The 26,933-nt window shown below is 42.6% G+C and overlaps 1 protein-coding gene across 2 annotated transcripts; it reads left to right on the forward strand.

Moving 5' to 3' along the window:
• On the forward strand, positions 1-24,440 carry LOC136643998 (arylsulfatase H-like). Of its 2 annotated transcripts, XM_066619454.1 has the most exons (11): positions 1-395; positions 8,185-8,255; positions 10,117-10,266; positions 10,561-10,682; positions 10,956-11,078; positions 13,110-13,533; positions 16,204-16,340; positions 17,744-17,878; positions 20,609-20,771; positions 22,268-22,389; positions 23,946-24,440. In XM_066619454.1, the coding sequence occupies exons 2-11, from the start codon at positions 8,221-8,223 to the stop codon at positions 24,302-24,304; spliced, it is 1,770 nt and encodes a 589-aa protein (XP_066475551.1). In that variant the 5' UTR covers positions 1-395; positions 8,185-8,220; the 3' UTR covers positions 24,305-24,440. The 2 variants fall into 2 exon arrangements, with proteins under 2 accessions (XP_066475551.1, XP_066475552.1); XM_066619455.1 differs by lacking the exon at positions 17,744-17,878.
• Positions 24,441-26,933: the final 2,493 nt, after the last annotated feature.

A 26,933-nucleotide genomic window follows, 5' to 3' on the forward strand; every position in this document is an offset into this window, starting at 1 on the left:
CTAATGAAAGACCTACTGTTCTCTGATCAGTCCCACATGTGCAGCTAAATGTTAACACTGTGCTGATATCAAAGAGAGGTACCGTATGGGGGAAGGGGGAGTCTGTAGTATGTATCCAGCACTGACAGCAAGTGGCAGAGAGCTGCCTGTGAGGTTGCCAGCTTAATTGTTATGCTGTAGAGTTAGACTTTCTTCCAAAGGAAACTGCTCGGCAGTGCGCGTGAGCAGATGGGACAGATATGATGACTTCCCCTCCAGCAGAAATGGATGAGAGATGTACTCTGACAAGCTAGGAACATTTTCAAGTCTACTCCGAACTCAAGCTCCTCCTTCCTACAACAGTTGTAGCCTCTCCAAGCTGCAGTAAAACCCTTACAGGTTACAGTAAGCTACAGGTACTGTAGAATCATTTGCTTTCTGATCAAATATAGTAACCTTACTGGGGGAAGTCGGTAGTGTATTGGCTAGCCTTTAAAAGTGCATGGGTACACTGAGTTCAACATAACTGAGCATGCTTTATGAAAACATCTCTTGGAGATCTGTACAGGAAGAGATTGTACAGATAGGGTTTTAACATGCAGACTTTTAATATTGTACAAAAATATGAGAAGAGTAATGACTTGAGCACATGGAACTCGATATTTGAAAGCTTCCAAGAAAAACATGCTATCAAAATGTTGCGTAGTCTCTGACTGCAGTTATGCAGTCAGACAAATTGCAAATATGTTCTGGGGAGTGTGCCGTCCATTCATCTGGAGAAAGCAAATGTGGAAGTCTGTATTGTTACTGAAAGCAATGTGGATTTTAAAATATCCATACACTTTGCCTGCAACTACATATGTTCGTATGCTCGGTATATGATCACAAGTGTGGCAACCTGAAAAAGAAATGAGATGTCTCAGGAATGTGGTGGTCCATTGGAGCCTTGTGGCCCACTGTAGGAGAGGGGAAGAAATAACTTTTACAGCCAGAAACTTCAGGAGAAATGCTGCCACTAGGAGGAAGAATTAGTAACCCCAAATCTAGGGAAAGCTATCTGCCGTAAGCCTAAAAGGCCACAGTTCCCTTAGCATAGAAGTTGGATGCTATAGAGCAGGGGTACACTTGCTTAATGTAAGAGCCACATACTATAAACTTCAGATGTTTGAGAGCTGCAATAGTTAAGAAGCATTTAAATTCTTAAATATATTTACTCACCATGAACATGGTGAACTCTCAGTTTATACCTGGTAAATAATTATAAAGTTTGAAAATTTCTTATTTACCTTTTTTAAATTAATTGTGATGCAAAAAGCAGTTAAGCCAGAATATTTCCGAGAGCCACACATGTATATTTGGCCGCATGCGTCTGGCAAGCCACAGTTTGACCATCCCTGCTACAGAGCATTCCAGGATGCCAACTGCCCAAGCTAATCCCACTTCCTCTGCATTTACATTTGCCCTCAACAGTAGAAGCTCTGATCCGCAGTAAGCTGTGGCAGGAACAAACCCTATGCTCTAAATAGCGTGTAAGAAAGAGTTTATTTTTCAGAAATTACAAACAAAAAGGGAAAAGGGTATTGGTACAAATGTATAAAAACGAATGGTTGGCAACCTTCAGTCTCGAAAGACTATGGTATAAGCCTACAGCATCCGGTATTCCCAAGCAATCTCCCATCCAAGTACTAACCAGACCTGACCCTGCTTAGCTTCCGAGATCAGACAAGATTGAGCATGTGCAGGGTAACAGTAAAAACAGACACTTGCAAAATTGTAAAAACAGTCCTGTAGTTAAAGGGAATAGTGCATCAGGATTTTAATATCTTCAATAAATAAACTCTAATGAGACTCAAGCTGCAATCATATTTGCACTTACCTGGGAGTAAATCCCATGGAATCAGTAGGACTTAGACATGCATAGGCTTCTGCTCTCAGCCATTGATGTAGGTTTTGCATGCTAAGACTGTAACAGGGTCACATATAATCCAGTCTCTGTGACTTTAATATCAACTTCTAGTTGAAAGTGGCAGTGATGTTGATATCGACAAAAGAGCCATAGGAATCTGTACACATAACTGAATGGTTTGGGACAGATTTTAAGGCTGCAGTATCAGAACAAATGGTTGAAAAACCTGTTTAGTTTCCTGAGATGAGGATGCTTGGCTTCTGTTGTTGGTCCTGAAGTTAGGAAAAAGGCAAGAAAAAGCATGAACATGTGGCAAAAGTATTTTTAGACCAATGTCATGAATGAGTCACAAAGTGGAAATGTAAATGAAAAACTGACTGGTTTCAAAACATCATCAACTTTAATTAATGAAAACTCATCAACTGAACTCTCAGAAGCTAAGCAGTGTCAGGCCTGGTTAGTACTTGGATGGGAGACCGCCTGGGAATACCGGGTGCTGTAGGCTTATACCATAGTCTTTCGAGACTGAAGGTTGCCAACCATCAACTGAACTTTATATTTTTTTCTGTCTTGATACTACTCAGGAAGTCAATGAATTATCCTGGGTGGGCGGATGTTCCTTTTTGTTTGTTTTTATGACTTCCTTGGTAATAAATGGAGGATGTTTTCTTAAATCTCTGTGCTTGGGTTTCTTCTGTATGCCTGCCAGAAAAACTGGAAAGCCACTTAAGTCTTCCAACTGCAGCCACAGAGTAGACACACTGCAGTCACAGACTATAATATGATAGTCTGAATGTGGCAATCCCAAAGTCTCTCTGACTTCATCAAGATTTGTTCGCTCAAGAATTTGTTCTGCTATACAACTCTATAGGAAGAAACCTCTTTCCACCATCAGTGTATATATAGTAGTAACTTGTTGTCTTTAGTCATTAACATCTTGTGCACTTTAAGATTCAGGGTCATGCAATTCCCTGCTTCTTTCTGCAGAATGAATGAAGGCATTGTTGCCTGCTTTTATCTGCTCTGAGTGCCTTGTGGATACAGATAGTTATCAATTTAATTAATCAATTGTTTGTGGGCTTCTGACTGGTCTGAATTCCAGATTGCCTTTCAACCTCATCACCCTTTGGTTGACCCAGGACAGAGCATGATACATACTGAGATTCATTCTTTTTGACACTATCCCAGCCTGTCATTCTTGGATAAGAGGCAACTTTTTGGTCAAAGGTTAAATATATTGCTATAATCTCTCACAGCTGCATGGACTGAAAATGCAGTATTAAGCTTTTCTTGTCACTTTACAGACTTCGTCCTCTCAATCTCTCGTTGTGACCAAATAATTCTCATAAAGTGAGAGATTTATGTCCAGAGTAGAACTGGGTAGTAGGATGCAGGGTGAATTCCTGCATAACCCTTGGATCACTTGTGACCCTTGTATCACAAATGGAGAACCAATTGTGATCTTGACATGGTACCTTATCAATTTGCTCTGAGCAAAGGGTTCTGAAAACTCTGGTTTTTGGAGGAAGGGAATGCTGTTCAATGATAGATCACATCTTTTTCATGCCTAAGATTAAGTTAAAGTCCCTAAGTCCCCAGTTAAAGAAATCTTGGCTAGTAAGACTGAGAAAGCCTCTGACCGAGACTTTAGAGAGCTGCTATCAGCTGGCACACTAGCAGAAAGTATCTTCAAATGTTCATTTATGACTTATACAGTCTTAAGTAATCACAGTTCACATCAATTATAAGCATAACACCAGTAGTTTGAGATCATGATAAAACTAAGAAGAAAAAATTATCCAGAGCAGACAGGGATAGGCACTGAATTAAAACAAGTCCTGTACACCAGTGCAACTGTGCATAATGTGCAAGACAAAGAGGAAGAATTGATAGGTAGCAGGCGGACATTGCAGGGTTGGCAGCACATACTTTATTATTGAGAAATTTGTCACTCAAGACTATTCCTCAGAATAAGTTCTTCTTAACATGTGGGAAACTGTGTGAAAAGCTTCCCCCCCCCACCCCCCGCCTGCTTAGATCATTGTGTGGATGGTCTCAGTGCTAGTGACATCTTTGAAGCAGCATTCTCCATGAGGACCACCATGTAAGAACATTTGGTGGCCACAAGGATAAAGCAAACTAGAATAATGGTCCCTATTGAAAAAACCACTGCCATCCGTGGAGTTAGGTGAATGAACAATGAACAAATAGAACACAATAGGTCTGTGACCCAGCTTTTTATATATTTTATACAATTACCATAGGGGAGCACAGAGGCTATTGTTGAGTGAACTCATCAAGGACCTTTCTTTTGTGTCCTTATGGCCCTTGATTGCTCCTCCCTGGATTGAAATGGGTGCCTCCACTTTTCTGCACCCCACCAACGCATCAAACTCTTGAGCTACTCTGGAGGCAAGGGCCTCAATTAACATACAATTGGTAAGATTTTGGCCATGGCATTAGTGAAGGAAACAAAACTGGATTTTCCAAAGGGGGGGGGAGGCAAAGCATCTCTTAAGCTAGAGTGGGAGTTTGTGATTACTCTGATGAACTGAAATTGTGGCCTTCCTTGAGGCCTGTGGGATCTGAGGCCTCTGCCATCAGCCCAGCTCAAGTGCCACAGGATGGACCTAGGTCATGCTCTCCTGGAATGCACTCAGTACTATGTACACATGCTGACAAATGTGCCATGCATCAATAAAAAGAACTCAGCAGGCAACATACATATGTTTAGGCCTGCAGCCTTAGTCCCATCGCCATAAGCACACTTTGTATTCTATTCACTGTGCCCTAGATATGTTTCTATAACGGAGGCATTCCTGGAAAGGGGGCAAAGTTCTTGAGGCACTGGGACTCCCGTATAAAGTGGCCTCCCCCTCAGCTTCTGTGCCATTCTGGAAGGAGAGAACAAAGCGGAGGAGATGCTTCCGCTTTGCTTTCACAGCCATGTCTGCTTCAAAAGCCGAAGGAGAGGGGCCACTTTACATGTGCCTGAAGAAACCTACTGCTTCCTCCCCCTGGAACATCTTGATGCTTAACCCATTTCTGCCCAGCCCACAGGTGTACACATTTGTTCCCTGTTGTGTATATGCAATGTTGGGCAGAAATGGCTTAAACGTATTACAATCCAGTCCTATAGAGGTCCTACAGCAGCAGATCTTGTGATAAGTTCACTCATGATAACTTCATAAGTCCTTATGGCTTTTTTAATGCCATAAGTGTGCTTCAGGGCCACTGGGGCAAACAGCCAGAGGGCTCACACATGCACCAATGGCTCCTAGATGCCGTGCCTATGCAAGTAGTTTGATGGCTGGCTGGGTTGTGGGCAATTCAGGGGAGGAATAGGGCAGGGAGCAAGAGGGAGTGAAGCTTGGTGGCAGCAACACATGCAGGGATGCTATCCCCCTTTGCTGGCCTGGACCTGCCCACTGAGGCTTCTCATGCTAGGTATAGTTGGTATAGGCCTGAGAGGACCCACTGATAGCCAGGTGACCTATGAAGACATAAATAAAAAGTATTTTTACTTACCACTCCCAGGCCATCTAGTCACACCCCAACAATAGCATGTACTGTGCTCAATTGACTGATAGGGGATAGGACTGGGCTGTAAATTTATTTATATCTATCAACTTTCAGATCAATAAAGTATTACTTGAATTTTTTCCCCTATTTGGATATTTGGATATTTCCCTATCCCTATTTGGTGTAAGACAGCCAAATATATTAGTAACAGTTATCTTCAACAGCATATCAAACTCTGGAGGAAATGATAAAAGCTTTCCCTCCCACAGAAACAGCTATGATAGTTACGTGGACTAAATTCAGTGCTCGAAGACAGAAGCAGCAGAAGAGGCTTCAGGTGTACATGCCATTGTACAACTCCAATCTTAGGTACCCATACTTTAGAAGCAAGTTTCCACTGAAACTATAGGGACCAAATTGTAGGTAAACATGTATAGGACTGAGTTGTATGTAGGGTTGCCAGTCCTCCAGGATCAGCCTGGAATCTCCAGGAATCTGGATCAATCTCCTGAAATTACGCCTGGAGATTTCAGAGAATTACGTGACATAAATCATGGCAAGTTCTTTGACTCCTCCCACCCTACCCTTCTTGCAGTCTGAGATTAGCAGGTTGCCCTTTGAGAGACGGGTAGAAATTTTTTGTTGCTAGCCCGATTGGCCTTTGGCTGACAGTTTTTTTGCCTACCTGTATGGCATTTTATTGGCCTGAGCTTTAGGTTAGATTTTAGTTAGACACTTTAGTTAGGAATTGGTGGGCTAGGCAGGCAGAAATTTATTTCTGTGTCCATTCTGAGCTGGCAAAGCTTGTAGGTGAGTCAGTAGAGGCAAGCTGTAGAGGCAATCTGATTTCCAGATGCAGGGGAGGGCACCGGTTTGCAGGTTGTGTCTGTTGTCTTGTGTGCTCCCTCAGGCATTTGGTGGGCCACTGTGAGATGCAGGAAGCTGAACTAGATGGGCGCTTTTGGCCTGATCCAGCGGGGCTCTTCTTATGTTCTTATGCTCAGTACTGCTCAGACAATACTTGTTCAGGTTGGTGAGGCTCTCTGGCAAGCCTACAGGTTGGAACATGCAAAGGCCCTTGAGGCTTGGCCTAACAGGTGTGCACTTTCCAGCTACCTCACCCTGCAGGGTTTGGAGGTGAGAGTGCTAAACCAGTTTTGACAGGATTGGCCTTGAGCCAGATGGTTCGCCCAGTTATTCCTGGGGGAGATAACAGCTAGGCAGAAATGGACCTGCCCTGCTATGCATCCTGGGGCAAAGGTCCACAATGTCGCCCTCCTCCCCGCTTACCAGCGCCATGGAGCCTCCAGCAACATTGAAACAGACTGGGAAAGTGTTCTGAGGCTTCTCTGCGGTCTTAAATCTTACTTTCGGGAAACCACATGGTCTGGAGCACTCAGGGCATTTGTCCCCCTGTCCTCTCTCCAGTTCCTGCAGCTAGGACTGTTTCCCCCCATTTAGAAGTCCGTTCACTTTGGGGGTTGTAGTTGGCTACCCTGCTGCAGTTATCATGTTGAATTAATAAAGTGACCCAGTTTTGAAGCCCAAGCCTTTGTCTCATGTCTCTGTTTAACAAGTGCCCTGATAAAGGATCATGTGGGAAAGAAAAAAAAAAATCTCCAAGAGTAGCTCCAGACAGGATTAGCAACCTTAATTGCAAGGATACTGAAGTTTAAAAACCAACAGCTTCAGAAAGGAAAGGTTTTGCAATGCAAAACTGAAATAGAGCAACAGAATACCTGCTGTGGAAAGTCCCCCAAAAATGTGGTAACAAAAATGTCCTCTTATAGATCTAAGGAGTTGAGTAACTATTTGCATATCTACAAGTCTCCACAATGTTGATGGACTTGCTGGCAAGAATCTTGCCTGGTACAGAATAACTTTTACAGGGCAATAATAGATTAAGTGATGATTGTACTGTCATGTAAGTATCTCTAAACTTGAAAAGAAATGTAGTCTCTGAACAGGGAGTGAGACAGCTGAATATTTTAAGTGGGAAGTCCATATACGCAGTGGTGAAAGAACAAGACTTTCTTCATTTCTGTTCTGCTCATTTCTTCTTTTCCAACAAAGGAGGTAGCATGAAAAGAGCATACTGATGCAGCGGACAGCCAGGCTTGCAGACAGATGTTGTGGGGGGTAAGCTTGTATGCAACTTGCAATACAGGTCCAGCCTATATATACACAGATTTTTTATACACAGATTTGACTCAACACGAATGGCCACTGCAAATGAGAAGAAATGTGCTGATCCCTGAAGGGGAAAATGCACCCCTTTAAAATCAGTTTAAAAAACTGAACAGTCCTTTAACAATAGTCTCCTTAATATGAGAGAGAGAGAGAGAGAGAGAGAGAGAGAGAGAGAGGGCAGCTGGCTGACAATCCATCAGTCCTTCTCTCCCCAGGCGACCCTTCCCTTCCCCCTGAGCATGTGAAAAAAGGTGATCACTTTGCATTGGTGAAGGGAGGGACTGAGTGAGGCGCTTGGAGGAGGACTGATTGATGGATTGTCTTCTTAATGACTCTTATCTTACATCACAAAGGTCAGCAAGGCTGTTTTTAAAGCAAAGAAACTTTGTTTTTTAAACTGATTTGCTATAGTGCTTTTTTTTGTCATCCACGTGAGTGCTTAGACTGGAACCCACACGAATAATGAGCCTCAACCTGTATGTTGTTTTCTTTCAAATATTAATGTGGAAAGCTTGAATGTCTGTAGCATGTCATTGTTCACAATTATCCAGATTTTCCTGAGCCTTACCTCTTCTTTTTTGTTCCAGATTCTCCCTTGGTGTCCTTCTGTATCTTGGCAGTCGATGAAAGAGGTCATGGTGCGCCCCACACATTACTGGTAAAGTGTTCACTTGAACAAGTCACCGGTTCTTATTTTTTTATAAGGGTTCCAAATTATGTTTCTGGAAGCATATGACTTTCAGCAGCTAATATAATGGGAAAATATGAAGAGTCTACTTCTGCGTGGTTGCCTTTTCAGGCATATCTTGAAAGAGGCTTAACTTTGGTACAGATAATAATTTGGATTTCAACGAGCACAGAAACCAATGAAAAAAGTTCCACTAATGCACACTGAGTTTCACAGTCTTGGAATAGCAACAAATACTGCAGCTACAGAAAAGCAGTTTATGACCTGTCAATAGTGATATTTAGGGCAGTATAAAAATAAAGTGGAGGTTTTTGTGGAAACTCTTGAAAGGATGTGTTGCTGCACAGGCCGCTATTTTCCTTCCAATTTTCCTTTAAAATGTATCTCGCACCAAGTGCTCTATAAACTGTTTGGAACTTCCATAGAAGAGCTGCAGGGAGAGAACTTTCCAGGAAGTCAAGCATAGATCTAAATGGTATATAGATAACCTGAGCAGCTGCACTGACTTTGATATAGTCATCTTGGTCAGCTGTCCTGTGTGTGCATTTTTAGGAAGAGAGGCAGGAGATAAATTTGAGTGTAAAATAAAACATGCTTCTGTGTAATTGGTGTCGGATCACAAACAAATACAAGCATAGTGTATTTGCACTATGTACAAGCACGATCCTTTTATCCCAGCCATATGAGGCTAAAGGCACAGTCCTAACCAACTTTCCAGCACTGGAATTGCTGTGCCAGTGGCGCATGTGCTGCATCCTGCAGGTGGGGGCAGTCACGGAGGCCTCCTCTAGCTATGGCAATGTTTGTTCCCTTACCCATAAGTTGCATTGTCCTTATGTCAGTGCTGGAAAGTGGGTTAGGATTGCGCCCTAAGTTCTGCACTCCATTGTATTCAGTTCAGTTTCACATTCACGGGAGCCGTAAAATCTTTTTTAAAAAATGCTTCTACCTCAGTAGATTGCTCATCAGGATCCTTTCCCTCCCAGCTGCCAACCAGGATTGCTCCCAGATTGCAGAAGGATCCTGGGAGCAACCCCATTGGCTGCTGCGCAACTTGCATATCATTAAGAAAACTGAGTCACAATGCAACAAGATTTTCTAATTAGTCTTCTAGGGCGCTGCACTTTATGGCCATCACAAAATGTGGAATGCAGTAGAGTGCAGCCTGGCTGCTGCTGTAAATAGTGACCAGTGGTGGCAATAGTGGCCAGGCAAAAGCAGCCTCCTTGGAAGCCCTGACATCATTGTTAGCACAAGGGGCAGGTGGTGGGCGGAACAGGGCAGGGACTAAGATGGGGATTGGAGCGTGTCAAGGGAGGGAAGGGGGCAGTAATCAGTAGCAGCAGCTCTGCTGATATCCTATTCCCCTTCCTGGCCTTGATTCACCTACCTGGGTCCAACTGGACTTGCACTAGCAAAATCACTGCCACAGGTCCAAGTAGAACCATCAGGGCAGTGGGGGCTTAACCCAGAGAAGACCTCCGGGACTGCCTCTTCACCCCACGCACCCCTGCAAGATGCAGTGCATGCTGTGGTGGTGCAGCTACATCTGCAGAGGGAGGATTTCAATAGAATTGGGTTGTTGTCTCTCCCTGTTTAAAGCCGTCTGAACCACTACTACGTTTTTGTGGTTTCATGGTCTTTAATAACCCTGCAAGGGTAACGTTTCTGTAAAGTATGAATATGATGAATTATAGCAAACTCAATATGTACAACATCTGCCGTTCAAACAGCCAATTTTTCTTCATTACATTTTCAATCTTTTTGTTTTATAACTGAATGAAGGTATTGCTGTCACCTTTATAAGTTACATTGTTTTTTGTCCTTCTAGGAGTTCTGCAGGCATGCTTCTAGCTTTGTACGTCTTGCTGCAGCCACCTGAACTGCAAGGTTTGGTGAGCTCCAAGCCCAACGTTGTCATCTTCTTAGCTGATGACCTTGGAATTGGCGATTTAGGCTGTTATGGAAACAACACAGTCAGGTAAGAATTAGGAGCATGACAATAAGACATTTCTCACTTCTCTTCTAGGCCTTTTATTGGCAAACATGTTTATCCTTCCATTCTTCATGTGCATGAAATAGCCCAGAATGTTTGTAGGGTAAGTCTATAAGCGTGAGCACAGTGAAGTAAAAAAAACAAAAACCATTCTTGCACACGTTTGGGCTCTATAAATACAACATAGTTTTATGCTACAAACCAAGACATTTTGACAAGTGTGTCACTGTCTAGTTTCAGCCACTCCACTGAAACATGTTGTGCTGATGTTCTCTTTAGGACTCCTAATATAGATCGGCTTGCAAAGGAAGGAGTTAAACTCACTCAGCACATTGCTGCAGCTCCAGTTTGCACGCCAAGCCGAGCAGCTTTCTTAACCGGAAGATACCCAATCCGCTCAGGTATTTTATAATGACAAGTCTTAAGCAGAAACCCATCCTCCTTGTGTAAATCTGCTCCTAACGGAATAGTGGTGTATTGAATATCCTTTCGTAGGGTGAAGTTTGAACAAGATAAAGAAGGGAAGAAATTTTTTTCAATTCCATGAATCTTATTGAGACAACTGAGAATATTACAGAGTTGTTACTTACCAGTCTTGCACTGGTGATAGAGAGAATTTTCAGCTGTTAGCTATACTATTTGTTCTCAGCGTATACATACACTTTGTATCTCAGGGATGGATGAATCAAATAGTTATCGTGTGCTTCAATGGCTGGCTGGTTCAGGTGGCCTCCCTCCTAATGAAACTACGTTTGTCAAGATACTGAAGGAGCAAGGCTATACCACTGGATTAATAGGTAGGTGGGCTTCTAGGTAGGATTTGGATGAATGGTGATGATATGCTTCTTCCTCATATTTGGAGTGTGGACAATAGGTAATTCAAGAATATATTTAAGCTGCAGCAGAACTGAATATAACATCCAGGTTATATTCTGCTTGGTAAGAAGCACACTTCTGATGAGGATTGTCAAATACAGCCAAGCACTGTCTGTTTGACAAACAAGATGTTTCAGTGGTAGGAGCACTTTCATCCATCAAGCTGCTTTTTCATGTCTGGAATGTGGACCAATAGGCTTTGAAGAGAGATACTTGGTCTCTCCTGTTTATCTTCAATGACCTCTATATGTCACACAGCCCAATCCCATTGAAATTCCCCTGTGCCAATGTAGCGGGGCCAGTATGGCTGGTTGTGTATCCCATGGGGGAATTTTGCAGTCTGCAGGTCTCCTCAAGGTAAGGGGACATCCATCTCCTTGTCCTGGGAAAAGCTTCAGCTGCTTTCCTCCTGGTCTACTCGGATCTGCACCTGCTAAATTACTTGTGCAAGTCTGAATAGATCCATGTCAGTGGATCTTGCCCAGGAAGGGGTGATAGTAGTATATGGCATGTGCCAGTGCTGTCAATCCTGTGCCCCTCCTGGTACCCAATCCGCCCATCCCCTATGCTTTCCCCTGCCCAGTTAACCCTTCCCTGTCTTCCCCTACCCTTCTGCTGGTTGGCATGGAGCTTATCTGCTCCATCACATGTGGAGGCCTGTAGTGGTGCCTGTAGGACAGCGCAGGCATTCCTCCCAGCACCACTAACTCCTATGCTGTCTCAAAGTGCTTTAAGGTGCTTTTGGAGCATGTGCTTCACCGGCGCAGGAGGAGTTTACGATTGTACCAATAGTGATGTAGAGGAAGAGTGGTCATTCAGGAAGAGGAGTGCCTTGTGTATCCTCTCAGAATGAATGTCTGCATGGAACTGTCCTGTAGCAGTGATTCTTTGGGAGCAACCAGAACCCAGGGGTCAGGTTGCTGGATTTAGGTGCAAGAGCAGAAGCAAATGAATGGTCAGACAGAAAATCAAGAGACAGCAGACAGATTGAGGGTTGAGAATGCAGAGAGAGACAAGCCGCTTGTACGAGCTTTCTCACTGCCTTTTATTGAACATTGCAACATCAGTTACATTCCATTCCTAGATAGTGTGCCACATTAGAATCTCATACAGGGGTGAGAACAATGGGTGCTTCTTCACAGAGTGCTGTATCAGCAATTGTCACACTTCGGCCTGAGAACTAGCACCCCCTTCGGTGTGCCATAACGGGGGGAGATTTGCCTGCATTGCCATGTCATCAAGGCTTTCTGTGTGCTTCTGCTTAAGCAGCACTAAAACACCACACTGTCCCTCTTCTTAGCATACCTGTACTTATGAACTGGAGATTTACGATTTCCTCAGAACAATGTTTAGTTTTTTTTGTACTGGTGTTCTTGGGTCATGCACTTCTGCCGCTTTCATGATTGCTACAGTCTGCATTAGGGACCCTGTGTAGGCTTGAAAAACCTGGCATGCATGGGACTTGGAGGAGCAATAAGCGGAGGGGGTCAGGTGCACGCCAGATGTATATTTGCATCTCTCTCAAAACAAAGAGAAAACCCAACAGGCATTCATTTGGACGTATAGTAGTTGGGTCCATATTTAAAACTGGTTGCTTATTGTTTTTTGCAATCAGATAGACACACTGTGAATTACCCATGTAGGGGTAGTTTGATCTCTATCAGGAAGTGGAAGGTAAGTCTTTTTCAGTCAAGGTCCTCTAAGGATAAACATTTTGAAAAACAAAGTGGGAAGGGGCCACAGCGTGCATGCAGAAGCTCCCATTCGCAGAAGGAATTTCTGTCAATGGTGCATCAGTGCACCAAAGAATCTGGATGTGCCTGTTCCATGCATTGATTAGTTTCACCTGAAATAAAAACATTATTTGCAATGTCTGAGAAATTTAGAAGCCCAACCTTGTGCCCTTGGCAAGCAATATCACTACTTACCTTTTTCTAATTCTGTCTTTGAAGGGAAATGGCATCTAGGTGTGAATTGTGAAAATCGAAATGATCACTGCCACCACCCCTTACAGCATGGATTTGATTATTTCTATGGGATGCCTTTCTCGATGTTTGGTGACTGTCAAATAACTGAACCTCCAGAACAGGATTTGCCCACAAGGTACAAGCTCTGGTCTTTCACCAAGCTGATTGCCCTTGCTGTGTTCACACTTGTTGCAGCAAGGCTGACTCATCTGGTGCCTGTCAGTTGGAAAATCATCTTCTCCATTGCTTTGTTTGGCTTCTCCTTCTTCATTTCCTGGTTCTCAAGTTTTGGATTCATCAGATTTTGGAACTGCATCCTGATGAAAAACTATGAAATTACACAACAACCAATGAAGGTGGAGAGAGCTGCGACCCTTATGCTGAGAGAAGCCATTTCCTTTATTGAAAGGTAACATGAGATCATTGTAAAAATCATTTGTTTCAAGCGTGTGTGAGAAGTAGGGAATGAAGCACCCACACTGATTAAGAAATATCTGACAACGCCCTGAAACTATGCCTTGAACAGTGGCGTAGCTAGCGAGGGGTGGGGGGGTGGTCCGCCCCAGGTACCAGCATTTGTGACACCACAAATGAGCCAACATCGCTAACATCTCGGAGGTGATGAGTAACCCCATCATGCTATATACCGTTGGATGCGGAATTTCCTGCAGAATGCAATGCAAAAACTCGGAGTAAAATATCTTCTTCCCTTCAAATGTTACGGCCAAAAACCTGGAAACCAAAAAAATGCATGGAGCCCTATGGAAAGTGAAACTAAGCCATATTGTGCGTTTACTCATGAGTAGGTGAACGTTCCATAGTCCATCAGAAAGGACAGGCTGAGAGGAATCCAAGGACATCAGAATGGTTCCTATCCAATGAAAGCAGCCCCCAAAAAACACCCAAGTAGGAAGTCTCTCCCTCTAAGCAGATGAATGTATTGAACCCTATGGAAAGTGAAAGTAAGCCACATGGTCGTGTTTACTCGCGAGTAAGCAAATGTACTTTGGCTCCTGGTCAAGTCAGGCAAAGGGGAATACAAGGTCCCCATCTGATAGAAGTGAAGCTGAACAAATGCTCCAGAAGGCAGTACCCCCCCCCCAAAAGAATAAACCAGAGGCTTGAGCTGGTAAGGTGGGCATTGGGGAGGGCTGAAAATCTCACTGATTTATCTGTGGGGGGGGGTGTTATTGTGGGCAGGTTACAGAGTAATTCACTTGGTGAAATAGGGCTGGCTTCCCCTTATTTAATTATCTGTTTTTCTTTCACTTAATTATTTTATTTTGCTTGATGATGTCACTTCCAGCTATAACATCACTTCCGGTGGGTCCTGAACAAATTTTCATTCTAAAAAGTAGGTTCCAGTGTTAAAAGTTTGAGAACCACTGCCTTAATTCAAAACAGGCCAATAAGACGTCGGGGGGGGGGGCGGGGGTGACACCCTGGTGCAGAATTTCTCAAACTGTAGGTCAGGACCCACTAGGTGGGTCGTGAGCCAATTTCAGGTGGGTCCCCATCCATTTCAATATTTTATTTTTACTATATTAGACTTGATGCTACCATGGTATGTGACTGCATTTGGGGAAATGTTGCAGACATGTACTTTTAACAAGCTACTATGTATATTCTTTTAACAATGATAGTAAATGGGATTTACCCCTGGGTAAGTGTGAGTAGGATTGCAGGCTAGGATTGTTAAAAATTTTCCTGCTTTATGCTGTCACTTCTGACCATGACATCACTTCTGGTGGGTCCTGGCAGATTCTCATTCTAAAAAGTGGGTCCCCATGCTAAGTGTGTGAGAACCACTGCCAAAGTTCTGGTAATCATGGCCTTTACGAATAATACCATCATGTTATATACCATTTGATGCAGAATTTCATCCATTGCTTGTGATGAAATATTCACTGCATATATTTTCTGGCCATTATTATTATCCATTTCATGTCATGACTATTGCTATCAGTCTTGCCTACCTCACAGGGTTGTTGTGTAGACAAAATAAAAGGAGGAACCATGTACACCACCCTGAGCTCCTTAGAGGAAGGGTGGTATAAAATGTGAATCAATCAATTAATTAATATAATTAATAATTAATTAATAATAATTACATAATTACATAATTAATTAGTTATGTCGTATGGGGTGACAAAAATTTATGGACCCCGGGTGTCAAATAATCTAGCTACGCCTCTGGCCTTGAACAGTAATGAAACTCCCTCCTGATGGATTTAAAAACTATGTCTTCCCTTGCAGCTTTTCAGCAAGGGCTAAAACATATCTTGTTTTGTCTGGGCTTTAACTGAAGGTTTTCTAGAGCAGGGCCTTCTGTGCCTGTACAATAGAGATCACTCGCTGCTCTGTTTTTTCGGCTGATGCTATTACTGTTGTTTCTCCCGGCTATGTTATTATACAGCTAGTCTTGATTGTTTTATATATTGTAACTTCTTTTAATCTTTTATTGTTTTTAAATACCAGCCAGGAGAAGTAAGTAACACAAATGTAGACTTACCTTCTCCACCACTCCCTGGTCCTCTTCTGGCCTACTTGGATCTATGCCAGCTATTTTGAAGGGGGTGTGGCAGGCCTAGGATGGGCATTCCAGACTTGGAGGCTACCAGTGCCACCAAGATGCACCACGGCCCAGCCCAATCCCTGCCTTGATCCGTCCCTACCTCCACCATGATGGCATTTGCACTGGCGGCTGCACTCCACAGACCATCAGGCAGCCACAATGGAAGACCATACGGTACACTGACAGACCTTGGGATCCTCCAGTGTACCACATGGATAGGACTGGGCTGTTAGGCACTTCTGTTGCTTATAAAGGACATCAAATTTTATGGTTCCAGAGATAAGCATACTTTGAAAGTATGTTCAAAGATTATAAAAACAAAGGAAAGCATACTAGGCCTTGACAGCAATGGCACACAAGTTTGCTGATATCAGCAGAGAATTAACTGTTATCATTATGGATTCTTCACAAGGCATTAAAATGAATATTGGAAAAGCTGTCTAGGAACAGATGCATTTTATAAAGGAATTTTTTTGCAACTCTTTTTTTGTTTGTTTGTTTTAGAAACAAGCATGGACCATTCTTCCTCCTGGTTTCCTTCTTGCATGTTCACACACCTCTGGTTACCACAGAAAATTTCATTGGGAAAAGCAGCCATGGCTTGTATGGTGACAATGTAGAAGAGATGGACTGGATGGTAGGTAAGTAGGTCCAAACAAAGGCAATGGTTATTTGCAGCAGCATCAAATGGAAGTTCCTTGAAAAAATTGACTAGGCATCACTCTTTCTGTTAAGTTGCTCACTTCCTGGCTGCTTTTGTATTTCTGTTTCACCCACACATGCCCTCTAATAATGCCCCTATAGCACTCGTTGCAACATGACTGCTCCCTGTCATATACAGAATTTAGGATGCAATGTTAGACCCAATCAAGAGCAACTTTGCATTGACATAGAAAACTCTACTACACACAACATCCAGGCTTTGGGTGATAAATGATACTAGATGTTATATGAACACAAAGATAGGCAGGAAGTGGCCATGTAATATGTAGAATATCACTTAAACAGGCCCAGATAGCAAATATTTCCAGCAGCTCATACTTGTCACTATGTGGGTCAAAAACATGGCACACATAGTGTCAATTTCACGCTCATCCCGTACCGTCACCAATTTTGTCTCTGATAGCACTCTGCTTCCTGATTTCACTAGGTGAAATTTTTTACCTCATTGAAGACTTTAACTATCTCATTATGTCAGAAATACTATGGTTCCAGGAAGCCTATGTTCCCACCTTCCATTCAAACTTTCACCATACTGCTTCATTGTGCTATCTCCATTCATTCCAGTGGAGCCTGTGCCCAGCCTGAGCGGCAACCTTATGAAAAAATAATAATAATAATAACTTTATTTTTACCCCACCTTTCTCCCCGAAGGGACTCAAGGCAGCTTACAACAGGTTAAAACAGATTAAAAACATAATTTAAAAACAGATAAAAGCATATTAACATATGCTTTAACATATTGAAATCAGTGGGCTTTACTCCCAAGTAAATGTGGTTATGATTGGGGTGCTGGAATTTTGTGCCATGTGACTGTAAAAGCACCACGCAGCATAAATAATTAGTGGAAACTATTTAAAGTTGGATGGAATTGCATATGTAACTGCTTGTCAGGCATATAGAAGCAATAAATATTTGGTCAAACATACAAAAGCAATAAATCCTGGGAAAGCGCCAATTCAGTACACTAACTGCTTGCAGTTGGGAAGCACAAAGTAGGAATTTTGCACTCTATATACTGATTGTTTTGTGAGTGTAAAATGAAAAACAGCCTTTCAGGTAAGGAAAAGTTTCTGTCTGAAGCAGTGAGTGTAGTCATGGCTGTACCTTCCTTGGGATTTCATTTAAAACTTTGAAAAATAAAAAAAAATCATAAAAACAAAACATTAACCATTTTAACAGCAAATGATGATCTCGGTTGAAACAAGTGGCTAAGTACAGTAGGACAACAATATTACTCGTGTGAATAAAAATGCTCAGGATACAACAGGATGCTGTAGGGTAGAGTTCTCTTATGTTTAGCTGGGTTGCTGTTGATCTACAGGAAAAATTTTGGATACTCTTGACAACGGACACTTGACAAACAGCACACTGACATACTTCACCTCCGACCATGGTGGACACTTAGAGGCTCGAAAAGGAAATGCTCAGCTAGGTGGTTGGAATGGCATATACAAAGGTGAGAATTCTGATTTTCCTCTGGAGTCTTTCCTAAAGTGCTTTCAGTAGTATATTGCAGTCGGATGCTCATCGGATGCTATATTAAATACCTGGAACATCAAAAACTAGGTTGACTAAAACAAAATGCTGACACATGCATTGTTTAAGAACATAAGAACAGCCCCACTGGATCAGGCCATAGGCCCATCTAGTCCAGCTTCCTGTATCTCACAGCGGCCCACCAAATGCCCCAGGGAGCACACCAGATAACAAGAGACCTCATCCTGGTGCCCTCCCCTGCATCTGGAATTCTGACATAACCCATTTTTAAAATTAGCAGGTTGCGCATACACATCATGGCTTGTACCCCATAATGGATTTTTCCTCCAGAAACTTGTCCAATCCCCTTTTAAAGGCATCTAGGCTAGACGCCAGCACCACATCCTGTGGCAAGGAGTTCCACAGACCGACCACACGCTGAGTAAAGAAATATTTTCTTTTGTCTGTCCTAACCCGCCCAACACTCAATTTTATTGGATGTCCCCTGGTTCTGGTATTATGTGAGAGTGTAAAGAGCATCTCCCTATCCACTCTGTCCATCCCCTGCATAATTTTGTATGTCTCAATCATGTTCCCCCTCAAGCGTCTCTTTTCTAGGCTGAAGAGGCCCAAACGCCATAGCCTTTCCTCATAAGGAAGGTGCCCCAGCCCCGTAATCATCTTAGTCGTTCTCTTTTGCACCTTTTTCCATTTCCATTCCATTTCCATGTCTTTTTTGAGATGCGGCGACCAGAACTGGACACAATACTCCAGGTGTGGCCTTACCATCGATTTGTACAACGGCATTATAATACTAGCCGTTTTGTTCTCAATACCCTTCCTAATGATCCCAAGCATAGAATTGGCCTTCTTCACTGCTGCCGCACATTGGGTCGACACTTTCATCGACCTGTCCACCACCACCCCAAGATCTCTCTCCTGATCTGTCACAGACAGCTCAGAACCCATCAGCCTATATCTAAAGTTTTGATTTTTTGCCTCAATGTGCATGATTTTACACTTACTGACATTGAAGCGCATCTGCCATTTTGCTGCCCATTCTGCCAGTCTGGAGAGATCCTTCTGGAGCTCCTCACAATCACTTCTGGTCTTTACCACTCGGAAAAGTTTGCTGTCGTCTGCAAACTTAGCCACTTCACTGCTCAGCCCTGTCTCCAGGTCATTTATGAAGAGGTTGAAAAGCACCGGTCCCAGGACAGATCCTTGGGGCACACCGCTTTTCACCTCTCTCCATTGTGAAAATTGCCCATTGACACCCACTCTCTGCTTCCTGGCCTCCAACCAGTTCTCAATCCACGAGAGGACCTGTCCTCTAATTCCCTGACTGTGGAGTTTTTTCAGTAGCCTTTGGTGAGGGACCATGTCAAACGCCTTCTGAAAGTCCAGATATATAATGTCCACGGGTTCTCCCGCATCCACATGCCTGTTGACCTTTTCAAAGAATTCTATAAGGTTTGTGAGGCAAGACTTACCCTTACAGAAGCCATGCTGATTCTCCCTCAGCAAAGCCTGTTCATGTATGTGTTTTGAGATCCTATCTTTGATGAGGCATTCCACCATCTTACCCGGTATGGATGTTAGGCTGACCGGCCTATAGTTTCCCGGGTCCCCCCTCTTTCCCTTTTTAAAAATAGGCGTGATATTTGCTATCCTCCAATCTTCTGGCACCATGGCCGTTTTGAGGGACAAGTTGCATACCTTAGTCAAGAGAGCTGCAACTTCATTCTTCAATTCCTTAATAACTCTTGGGTGGATGCCATCAGGGCCCGGTGACTTATTGATCTTTAATTTATCAATGAGGTCTGAAACATCTTCTCTTTTAACCTCTATCTGACTTAACTCCTCGGTTAGGAGGGGCCGTTCGGGCAGCGATATCTGCCGAGGTCTTCTGCCGTGAAGACAGATGCAAAGAACTCATTTAATTTCTCTGCCATCTCTAAGTCTCCTTTTATCTCCCCTTTTCCTCCCTCACCATCCAGAGGGCCAACCGCTTCTCTGGCGGGTTTTCTGCTTCTAACATATTTGAAGAAGCTTTTATTATTCCCCTTAATGTTGCTGGCCATGCATTCCTCATAGTCTCGCTTGGCCTCCAGTATCACCTTCTTACATTTCTTAAATGTAAGAAATAAGAGGATCCAAAGGGGGCTCCATAATAGATAAAGATCAAAATGACCTGTGCAAGAGTGGTTTTGTTTTAGACAAAATCAGGAATTGTAATGGGGGAAATCGAGTTTTAAAATATGGTACTTGAGGAAAAAATAGCTAGTTATGTCAACCTGCTCCAGATAAAACACAGCAATTACTTTCTCCATATATAAAATATTCCTCTAGGAGCCACTTGACTAGATATTAAAACATGAACTGAAGCTGGGTTCATGTTTCACATTTTTGTTCCACCCTTCCTCTAAGGAGTTCAGAGTGGTATACATAGTTCATTCCCTATTTTTGTCTTCACAACAACCCTGTGAGTTGGGTCAGGTTGAGAGATGGTGACTGTCCCATCGTTACCCAAGAAGTTTCATGGCAGAGCAGGAATTTGAACCTGGATCTTTCAGGTCTAACACCAGAATCACTATACCACCTGAACTGTAATGTTTCTAACTCTACATCTAATATGCCAACAGAACATTGGAAGAAAATACATTGAGCTTGTTCTTTTTTTCTAAACTGGTGTATGACTTAATTCTAGGCGGAAAAGCCATGGCAGGCTGGGAAGGAGGAATCCGAGTCCCTGGATTGTTTAGATGGACAGGAATGCTACCCGAGGGCAAGATTATTGATGAACCAACAAGTCTAATGGACATTTATCCAACGCTGGTTCACTTGGCTGGTGGAACGTTACCGCAGGATAGGTATGGTTGCTGTGGAGGTAGATTCGGACAACCATTTCCTGAATTGGGCTGAAATTCTGTACTCATTTTCCTGGGAGTAAACATCACTGAACACAATGGGATTTACTCATGAGTAGAAATGCACAGGACTGTGCTCTTGGTATCTTAAGAATTTCTCGAATCTGGCTGTATGAGCCTGGTTATATTTATTTTATTTTGTAAGGATAGCTTTCTATGACAACCAAAGCAACAAGTGCAGTCCAGAATGCATGAAAAACTTCATTCCAATAGTCTTGCAAATAGGAACCACTTTGTGTGTTAGCAAGCCAGCTTTCCTCTCCCTGTACAAATGGGAGCAAACTTATCTGAAATTGAGGATTGTGTATCATGGTGGAGAGCAGATATTTGAGCATCTTCCTTGCAATATAGATATACATGCTTTGTTCTTTCATGAGTATGGTCCGCTTCAGAGGAAAGGTAATGGATGGAAGTAGTGACTGGAGAGGGCCTTCTCAAGCATCACACTCCTGTTAGGAATGTTCACCTGGCATTGTATCTTTTGGTGCCAATCTATAGGAACTTTGGTGCCAGTATATCTGCAGATTTTGTCGTAAGCTGCTATTGTATGTTTGTTGATTTTATTATTTACTTTGTTTTTCTTTTTATTATGAAGTGAGGTGCCCTACAAATATTTAAATTGAAAGACAGCATATAAAGATAGTAAAAAAAATTAATTACATGAAGTAGCCCATCAGCTGAATGAACCACAGTTCCCTAAATATGAGATATAATTTTGAGGAGTGTGAGAAAATTTAAAATAAATGCAGAAAAAGGAGGACTTAATGGAAAAAGAAAATTAATACTACATGAAAGCTTCCTGAGTGTGGTGTTTAGTGTTTGTTTGTTTGTTTTTAAATTGCGCCCATTCTTCAAGCTAAAACTAATTTAGAGCTTTATCACACACTGTTGCAGAAAACTTAGAGTAACACCAGTGTTTCCTTCAGCAATCAAATTCATAATGTGCAGACCTCATATATACATCAGGGAAACCTGATTGTGCCAAGAATCCCAGACACATGTTCACAAGTGTACGATGCCCAAACATTGCCTTTGTGTCATGGAAATGCCATGGAAATACCTGCAGCAATTTTAAGATTTGGGACTGCCCATAATAAATAAACAATTTTGAATTCTTGGGGTCATGGAGAGTTGTCTAGCTTTGGAAAAGAAGATGCTCCCAGCTTTCATGACCATGATGTTTTTAACTATTGTTAAAATAGTTATGTTTTTAACTATTGTTTTAACATTGTTTTTTAATAATTTGTCAGTTAAAGATTCCTTGAGGATTGAGAATTTGAGGGTATAACTAAAAATATACTCCTCTGAGTTTTCTCACACATCTGTCAAATCTATTGCATTTAGTGGTAGTATGTTACAATATAAAGCTGTTGCCTCTTGTTATCGAATTCTAGATAGAGTTAACTGCACAGGATCTGACTGTCATTCTGTCACTTCAGGGTCATTGATGGCTGGAATTTGATGCCTTTGCTGTGGGGATCAGTTCAGCACTCGGAGCATGAATTCATGTTTCACTATTGTGGGATGCATTTACATGCAGTGCGCTGGCACCAGAAGGATAGTAAGTATATTTTTAAAAAAGACCCACATCCTATAACTTTTCTGTTAGAGAAAAACCCATAACACAATAGTTTCACCCAGTTTTCTGAGAGTGTGGTGTAATAGAGTATTCAGTTTGAACTAAGGAACAAGTTCAAATCCCAACTCGTTCATGAGGGGTGACCCTAGATTGCTCATTGAATTGTGAGTGAGGATAATATTCGATAATCCCATATAAGCAACTTTGAGTTTTTTTGAAAGAAAGATGGGATGCCAATGTAAAGAATAAATACATAATTTGGAGAACGGTGAACAACTTCAAACTGAAGAAGGAATACTCACCTCTGGATAGCGCATGTTTAGAGCTTATTTTTGACTGATGCTTCAGCATTAGACATTGAGATTTTCTCTTTCTTAGCTCAGCTCTAATTTAGAAGATTGTAACCCAACTATTACCCTTTGTCCCAGACGCCTTGTTTTATTTTGATTTCATTGTTTATCATGCCTTTGTTTTCTTGTACAACAGCAGGCTGGAAGCTTAATAAGAGCAAATCTGCTGGTGGAGGCAAGCTCCAACCTGTCACTTGATATGGCTGCCTGGGGCATCTACCCAGGAGCAGATATTCTTACAACTAAACAGACCTTCCTGCCATTTCAAGCAGCATTCTTACAATGACATGCTTAAAGGAACCGTACTGGGCAGTGCAAGGAGCTTTCATACCTCTTCAGTATACCCAGTATGAAACCTAGAAGAGATGCTTAATCTAGACAACATCAGGATGCAGGCTTGCATAGAATCAGCTGTTTCTGGGCTGTGAAAAACAGCTGGCCTGTTCTAGCTGGCCTGGATGTAATCTTGGAAGACTAAATTGTGACTTTGGCCACAATCTTAACCCAACTTTCTAACACTGACATAAGGGCAATGCAGCTCCTAGGTAACGGAACAAACATTGCCTTACCTTGAGGAGGCCTCCATAACTGTCCCCGCAACTGCAGGATACAGCACATGCTCCACTGCCACAGCTAGGCCAGTGCTGGAAAGTTGGTTAGAATTGCACCCTTAGATATGTACCACGGCATTGGAAGGACCAATCACAATGCCAAACAAGTCAACTCAGCTGGTCTAAGATATTAATGCTCCTTTGTTTAGCCTTGAGTTTGGTGGATTTCTTCACTCTGCAGTGAAGAAATGTGGGAAACCCGAGGCAAGGGAGAACTTTGCAGTCTTGTTCAAGTTAAGAAAGGGAATGATGGAGAAAGGTGAAACTTCTCTGTGGATGGAGCTGTATTGCTCCTCCTCAGGCACTTCCATTGTGCTAGCTAGAGAATGACGAATCTGCAGAAGCAGAGATCAAGCACACAATTTAAAAAAAGATTATAGGGCTGCAACAGAAAAGTATCATAACAAGATCACTCGCTTTGGTTGCCAAGCATAGGATGGCACTGTTGCTATGTTGATGAAAGCCAGTATAGGTTGGTTGTAACCATAAGAGCATAAGAGTGGAGTTACTGGCTACAAACTCATGCAATTTTTCATAGTTTGCATCTATGTTAATCATATGGATTATTTCTCACCAGGTGGAAATGTGTGGAAGGCGCACTACGTCACACCAATTTTTAAACCAGAGGGATCTGGAGGCTGTTATGAAACTAGATTTTGCCCATGTTCTGGAGAAGGTGTAAGACATCACGATCCTCCTTTGCTATTTGATCTATCCAGAGACCCATCAGAGGCCACGCCTCTGTCACCGGACACGGAGCCGCTGTTCCACACAGTCCTAAAGAGAATAGATGAAGCTGTGGAGGAACATCGGAGGACTCTCGGGCCTGTCCCACAGCAGCTCTCTCTCTACAACATTGTGTGGAAACCTTGGCTGCAGCCATGCTGTGGGACATTCCCATTCTGTCGGTGTGACAAAGAAAAGGACAATATGTAAAATGGACAACAGTTTCAGAGTTGATGTGTTGGATGAATTCAGTCCCTTTGACCAAGCCATTGGGGGAATATATGAATCTTTTTGGAACAAAACCTACTGGTTCCTCCATTCCCCCCCCCCCCAAGATAAAAGAAATAAATATCAACTTGCAATTGGGGTTGATCACTGGGAAAAAATGTTGTCTTATGTTTTAATTATTCTTATAATTGTCCTAATTATTTTACAAAGGCAGTAAGCAGGGTTGCCGGTTTACCAAAAATGACACCATCTCCAAAGCTTCTTTCTTTTTTTCTCAGATGGACAGGGGTAATGTTAATCTTAGTGCATTCCAGGATCATGCTGACCTTTGCCCCTTTACGCTCGCTTCTATTCTGGCATCAAGAGTTTCCCACCCAATAGTGACATCCACAAGCCCTGACTCAGAAGTCTCGATTTCCCTGTCAGTCTGAAAACAAAGTTATAAATTGATTCATTCATCCTGTTCTACTGAAGCATGCTTTTCACTTCAATGAAATTCCTTCAATAGTTTGTTCCTATCTACTATGAACAGCAAAAATTAGGAAGTTCATATCAAATTTCACTTGCAACATAAATTCAGTATAACAAGCCTGTTTCACATCCCTTTTGTGGGGAAGATGGAAAGAGTCAGTCTAACCTACAGGAAAATGCCAACTTTTCTCAAATCCAATGATAGAGTCCAGCATAAGAAACAGAACGCACCCAAGAAAAATCTTTCAATATTCTAATAGGCATCCATCGTATCTTATCACCCTTCACTGATAACCCCTTTCAGGGTCAAGGGAGGGGCTGTCAGAGTTTGTACCACGATCCAGGCAGTAGCATCTAATGGGACATGGTCATGTCTGTGCAGAACCCCTATCCCAGACTTTCACAGCAAGGGCCTAGAAGCATCTGATTGATGTGCACTTAGCTTGCCTGGAGATCACCCTGAGCTTGAAAACACTGCCCTCTTGTGTCAAAGGAATTATCTCCATTTTCCCCACTGTGATGGTTTGAGGATTTTCTGTGGTCTTTTCCCCATTCATTCCCTTTCTTGGGCTGCTGTGAATATTTGAAATAGTTTCCTATATCACATCCAGACTTTTAAAAGATTACATCAGCTGGGGAAAAAGATTCATTGCTACCAGATGACTTTTTAATGATTTTCAGCTCAACCCCATGCATATTTACTCAAATAAATCCCCAATGGGGATTCAATGGAACTCCCAAATAAATTACCATGGTACAGCAGTCTCACTGCATGCAACAGAAGACTGTAGTTACTAGAATCCTAATCTTACCCGTCCCCAAGTACAAGCTGAGAAGAAATTCATGCATCTATTATTTATAGTCAAATGTGTGCCAGAGTTTATAGATTGGTGCTTGCTGCTGAAGAAAAAGCTGCAAACTATCATATTGAGAGGAGGAAAGGCTCTCTCTGCTAACATGCACATATAATTGAAAAATGTCTCTTCTATATGTTTTCAGCAGTTTAGAATTTTCCTTCATTCCTGTCCTGGAATGTATTGTGTTGATGGGAGGATTTTAACTTTTCTCTAATATTTTCTCAGCTTTGCTGTTGTAGCTTTAAATAGTACACTAGCCATGGACCCAGATTTTCAGATAGGGATCTTTCAACCTTACAGCATTTTCAAGCAAGAGAAGGAATGCCTGAAGGGGATCTTCCCTCTGTTTCAAAGATAAATATACTTAATATTACTGAGCATACGCATATGAAATATAGCACGCTCAGTAGCAGCAACTGAAGCCCAAGCCCTTTTCTTGCCCAGAATGAAGTAATATGGAAAACCAAACACACTCCTCTTTAAAATCTCCGAAATATTGAAATATAGAAAATCCATTGCAGAAAATTAGCATCTTTGTATTTGGGTTCATGGTAGAATGGTCAGTGTGCTGTGTGCACCAAAATGAACTTCTGCAGCAGCTGGGTCCCTGAGCTTCTCCTTCATGGTTATCAGATCCACAAGCCAAAGAGCTACTGGAGCAGGCCAGTTTCCTCCCAGCTTTGACTCTGTGTTAAGGAGGGTCATGGATGCATTCCTGGGTCCAGTGTGTATGGCTTGCAGCAGCAGTTGCCACTGCATGCCCATGGTTGTGCCCCCAGCATCATGTGCAGGCAGTGAGTTCAAGTGAGATAGGAAAATGTCAGATCCCAGGAACTTTCTGGGCCCCCTCCTTTGACTCCTGGGCCCCCTTTCTGACCCTGGGCCTGAGTACAAATTACCCCCCTCTCCTAGGCCCTGCATATGTTCATTCACACCTGAATAAAAACTATGGAGGGAAAAATGCAGTTGTCTTTGCTATGAAAACTCTACCCTGGTACACAAGAGCAACTCCAGAAAAAAGCACTCCAGGGTGGGGGGGGGTTCAGGGGTTGCTAGGTGGGACATTGATCAAGGGCTCACGTGGTTGGGCCAACCAGTGTGCCATCAGCAGGGTTAGTGCAGGGCTTTGCTGCTGGGGCAATGTGAGCACTAATGAGTAGTGTGCCTTGCGCAAGTAGCACTGGAGACAAGTGCTGAAGGCACATCAGGGTTGGAAGCCTCTGTGCAATCACTGGAGGGCTCCAACTGGAGGGTAACTGCAACAAAAGATGTAATAGGGTAGG

Source organism: Tiliqua scincoides, chromosome 3 (genome assembly GCF_035046505.1).
Source record: "Tiliqua scincoides isolate rTilSci1 chromosome 3, rTilSci1.hap2, whole genome shotgun sequence".
In the NCBI taxonomy this organism is placed as follows: domain Eukaryota; kingdom Metazoa; phylum Chordata; class Lepidosauria; order Squamata; family Scincidae; genus Tiliqua; species Tiliqua scincoides.

Excerpts from the sequence above, each read along its gene's own strand:
- LOC136643998 (XM_066619454.1), top strand. The coding sequence starts at position 8,221 with ATGAAAGAGGTCATGGTGCGCCCCACACATTACTG. Across the intron at positions 13,534-16,203 it reads GCCATTTCCTTTATTGAAAG|AAACAAGCATGGACCATTCT; the intron begins GTAACATGAGAT and ends TGTTTGTTTTAG. Across the intron at positions 16,341-17,743 it reads AGAGATGGACTGGATGGTAG|GAAAAATTTTGGATACTCTT; the intron begins GTAAGTAGGTCC and ends GTTGATCTACAG.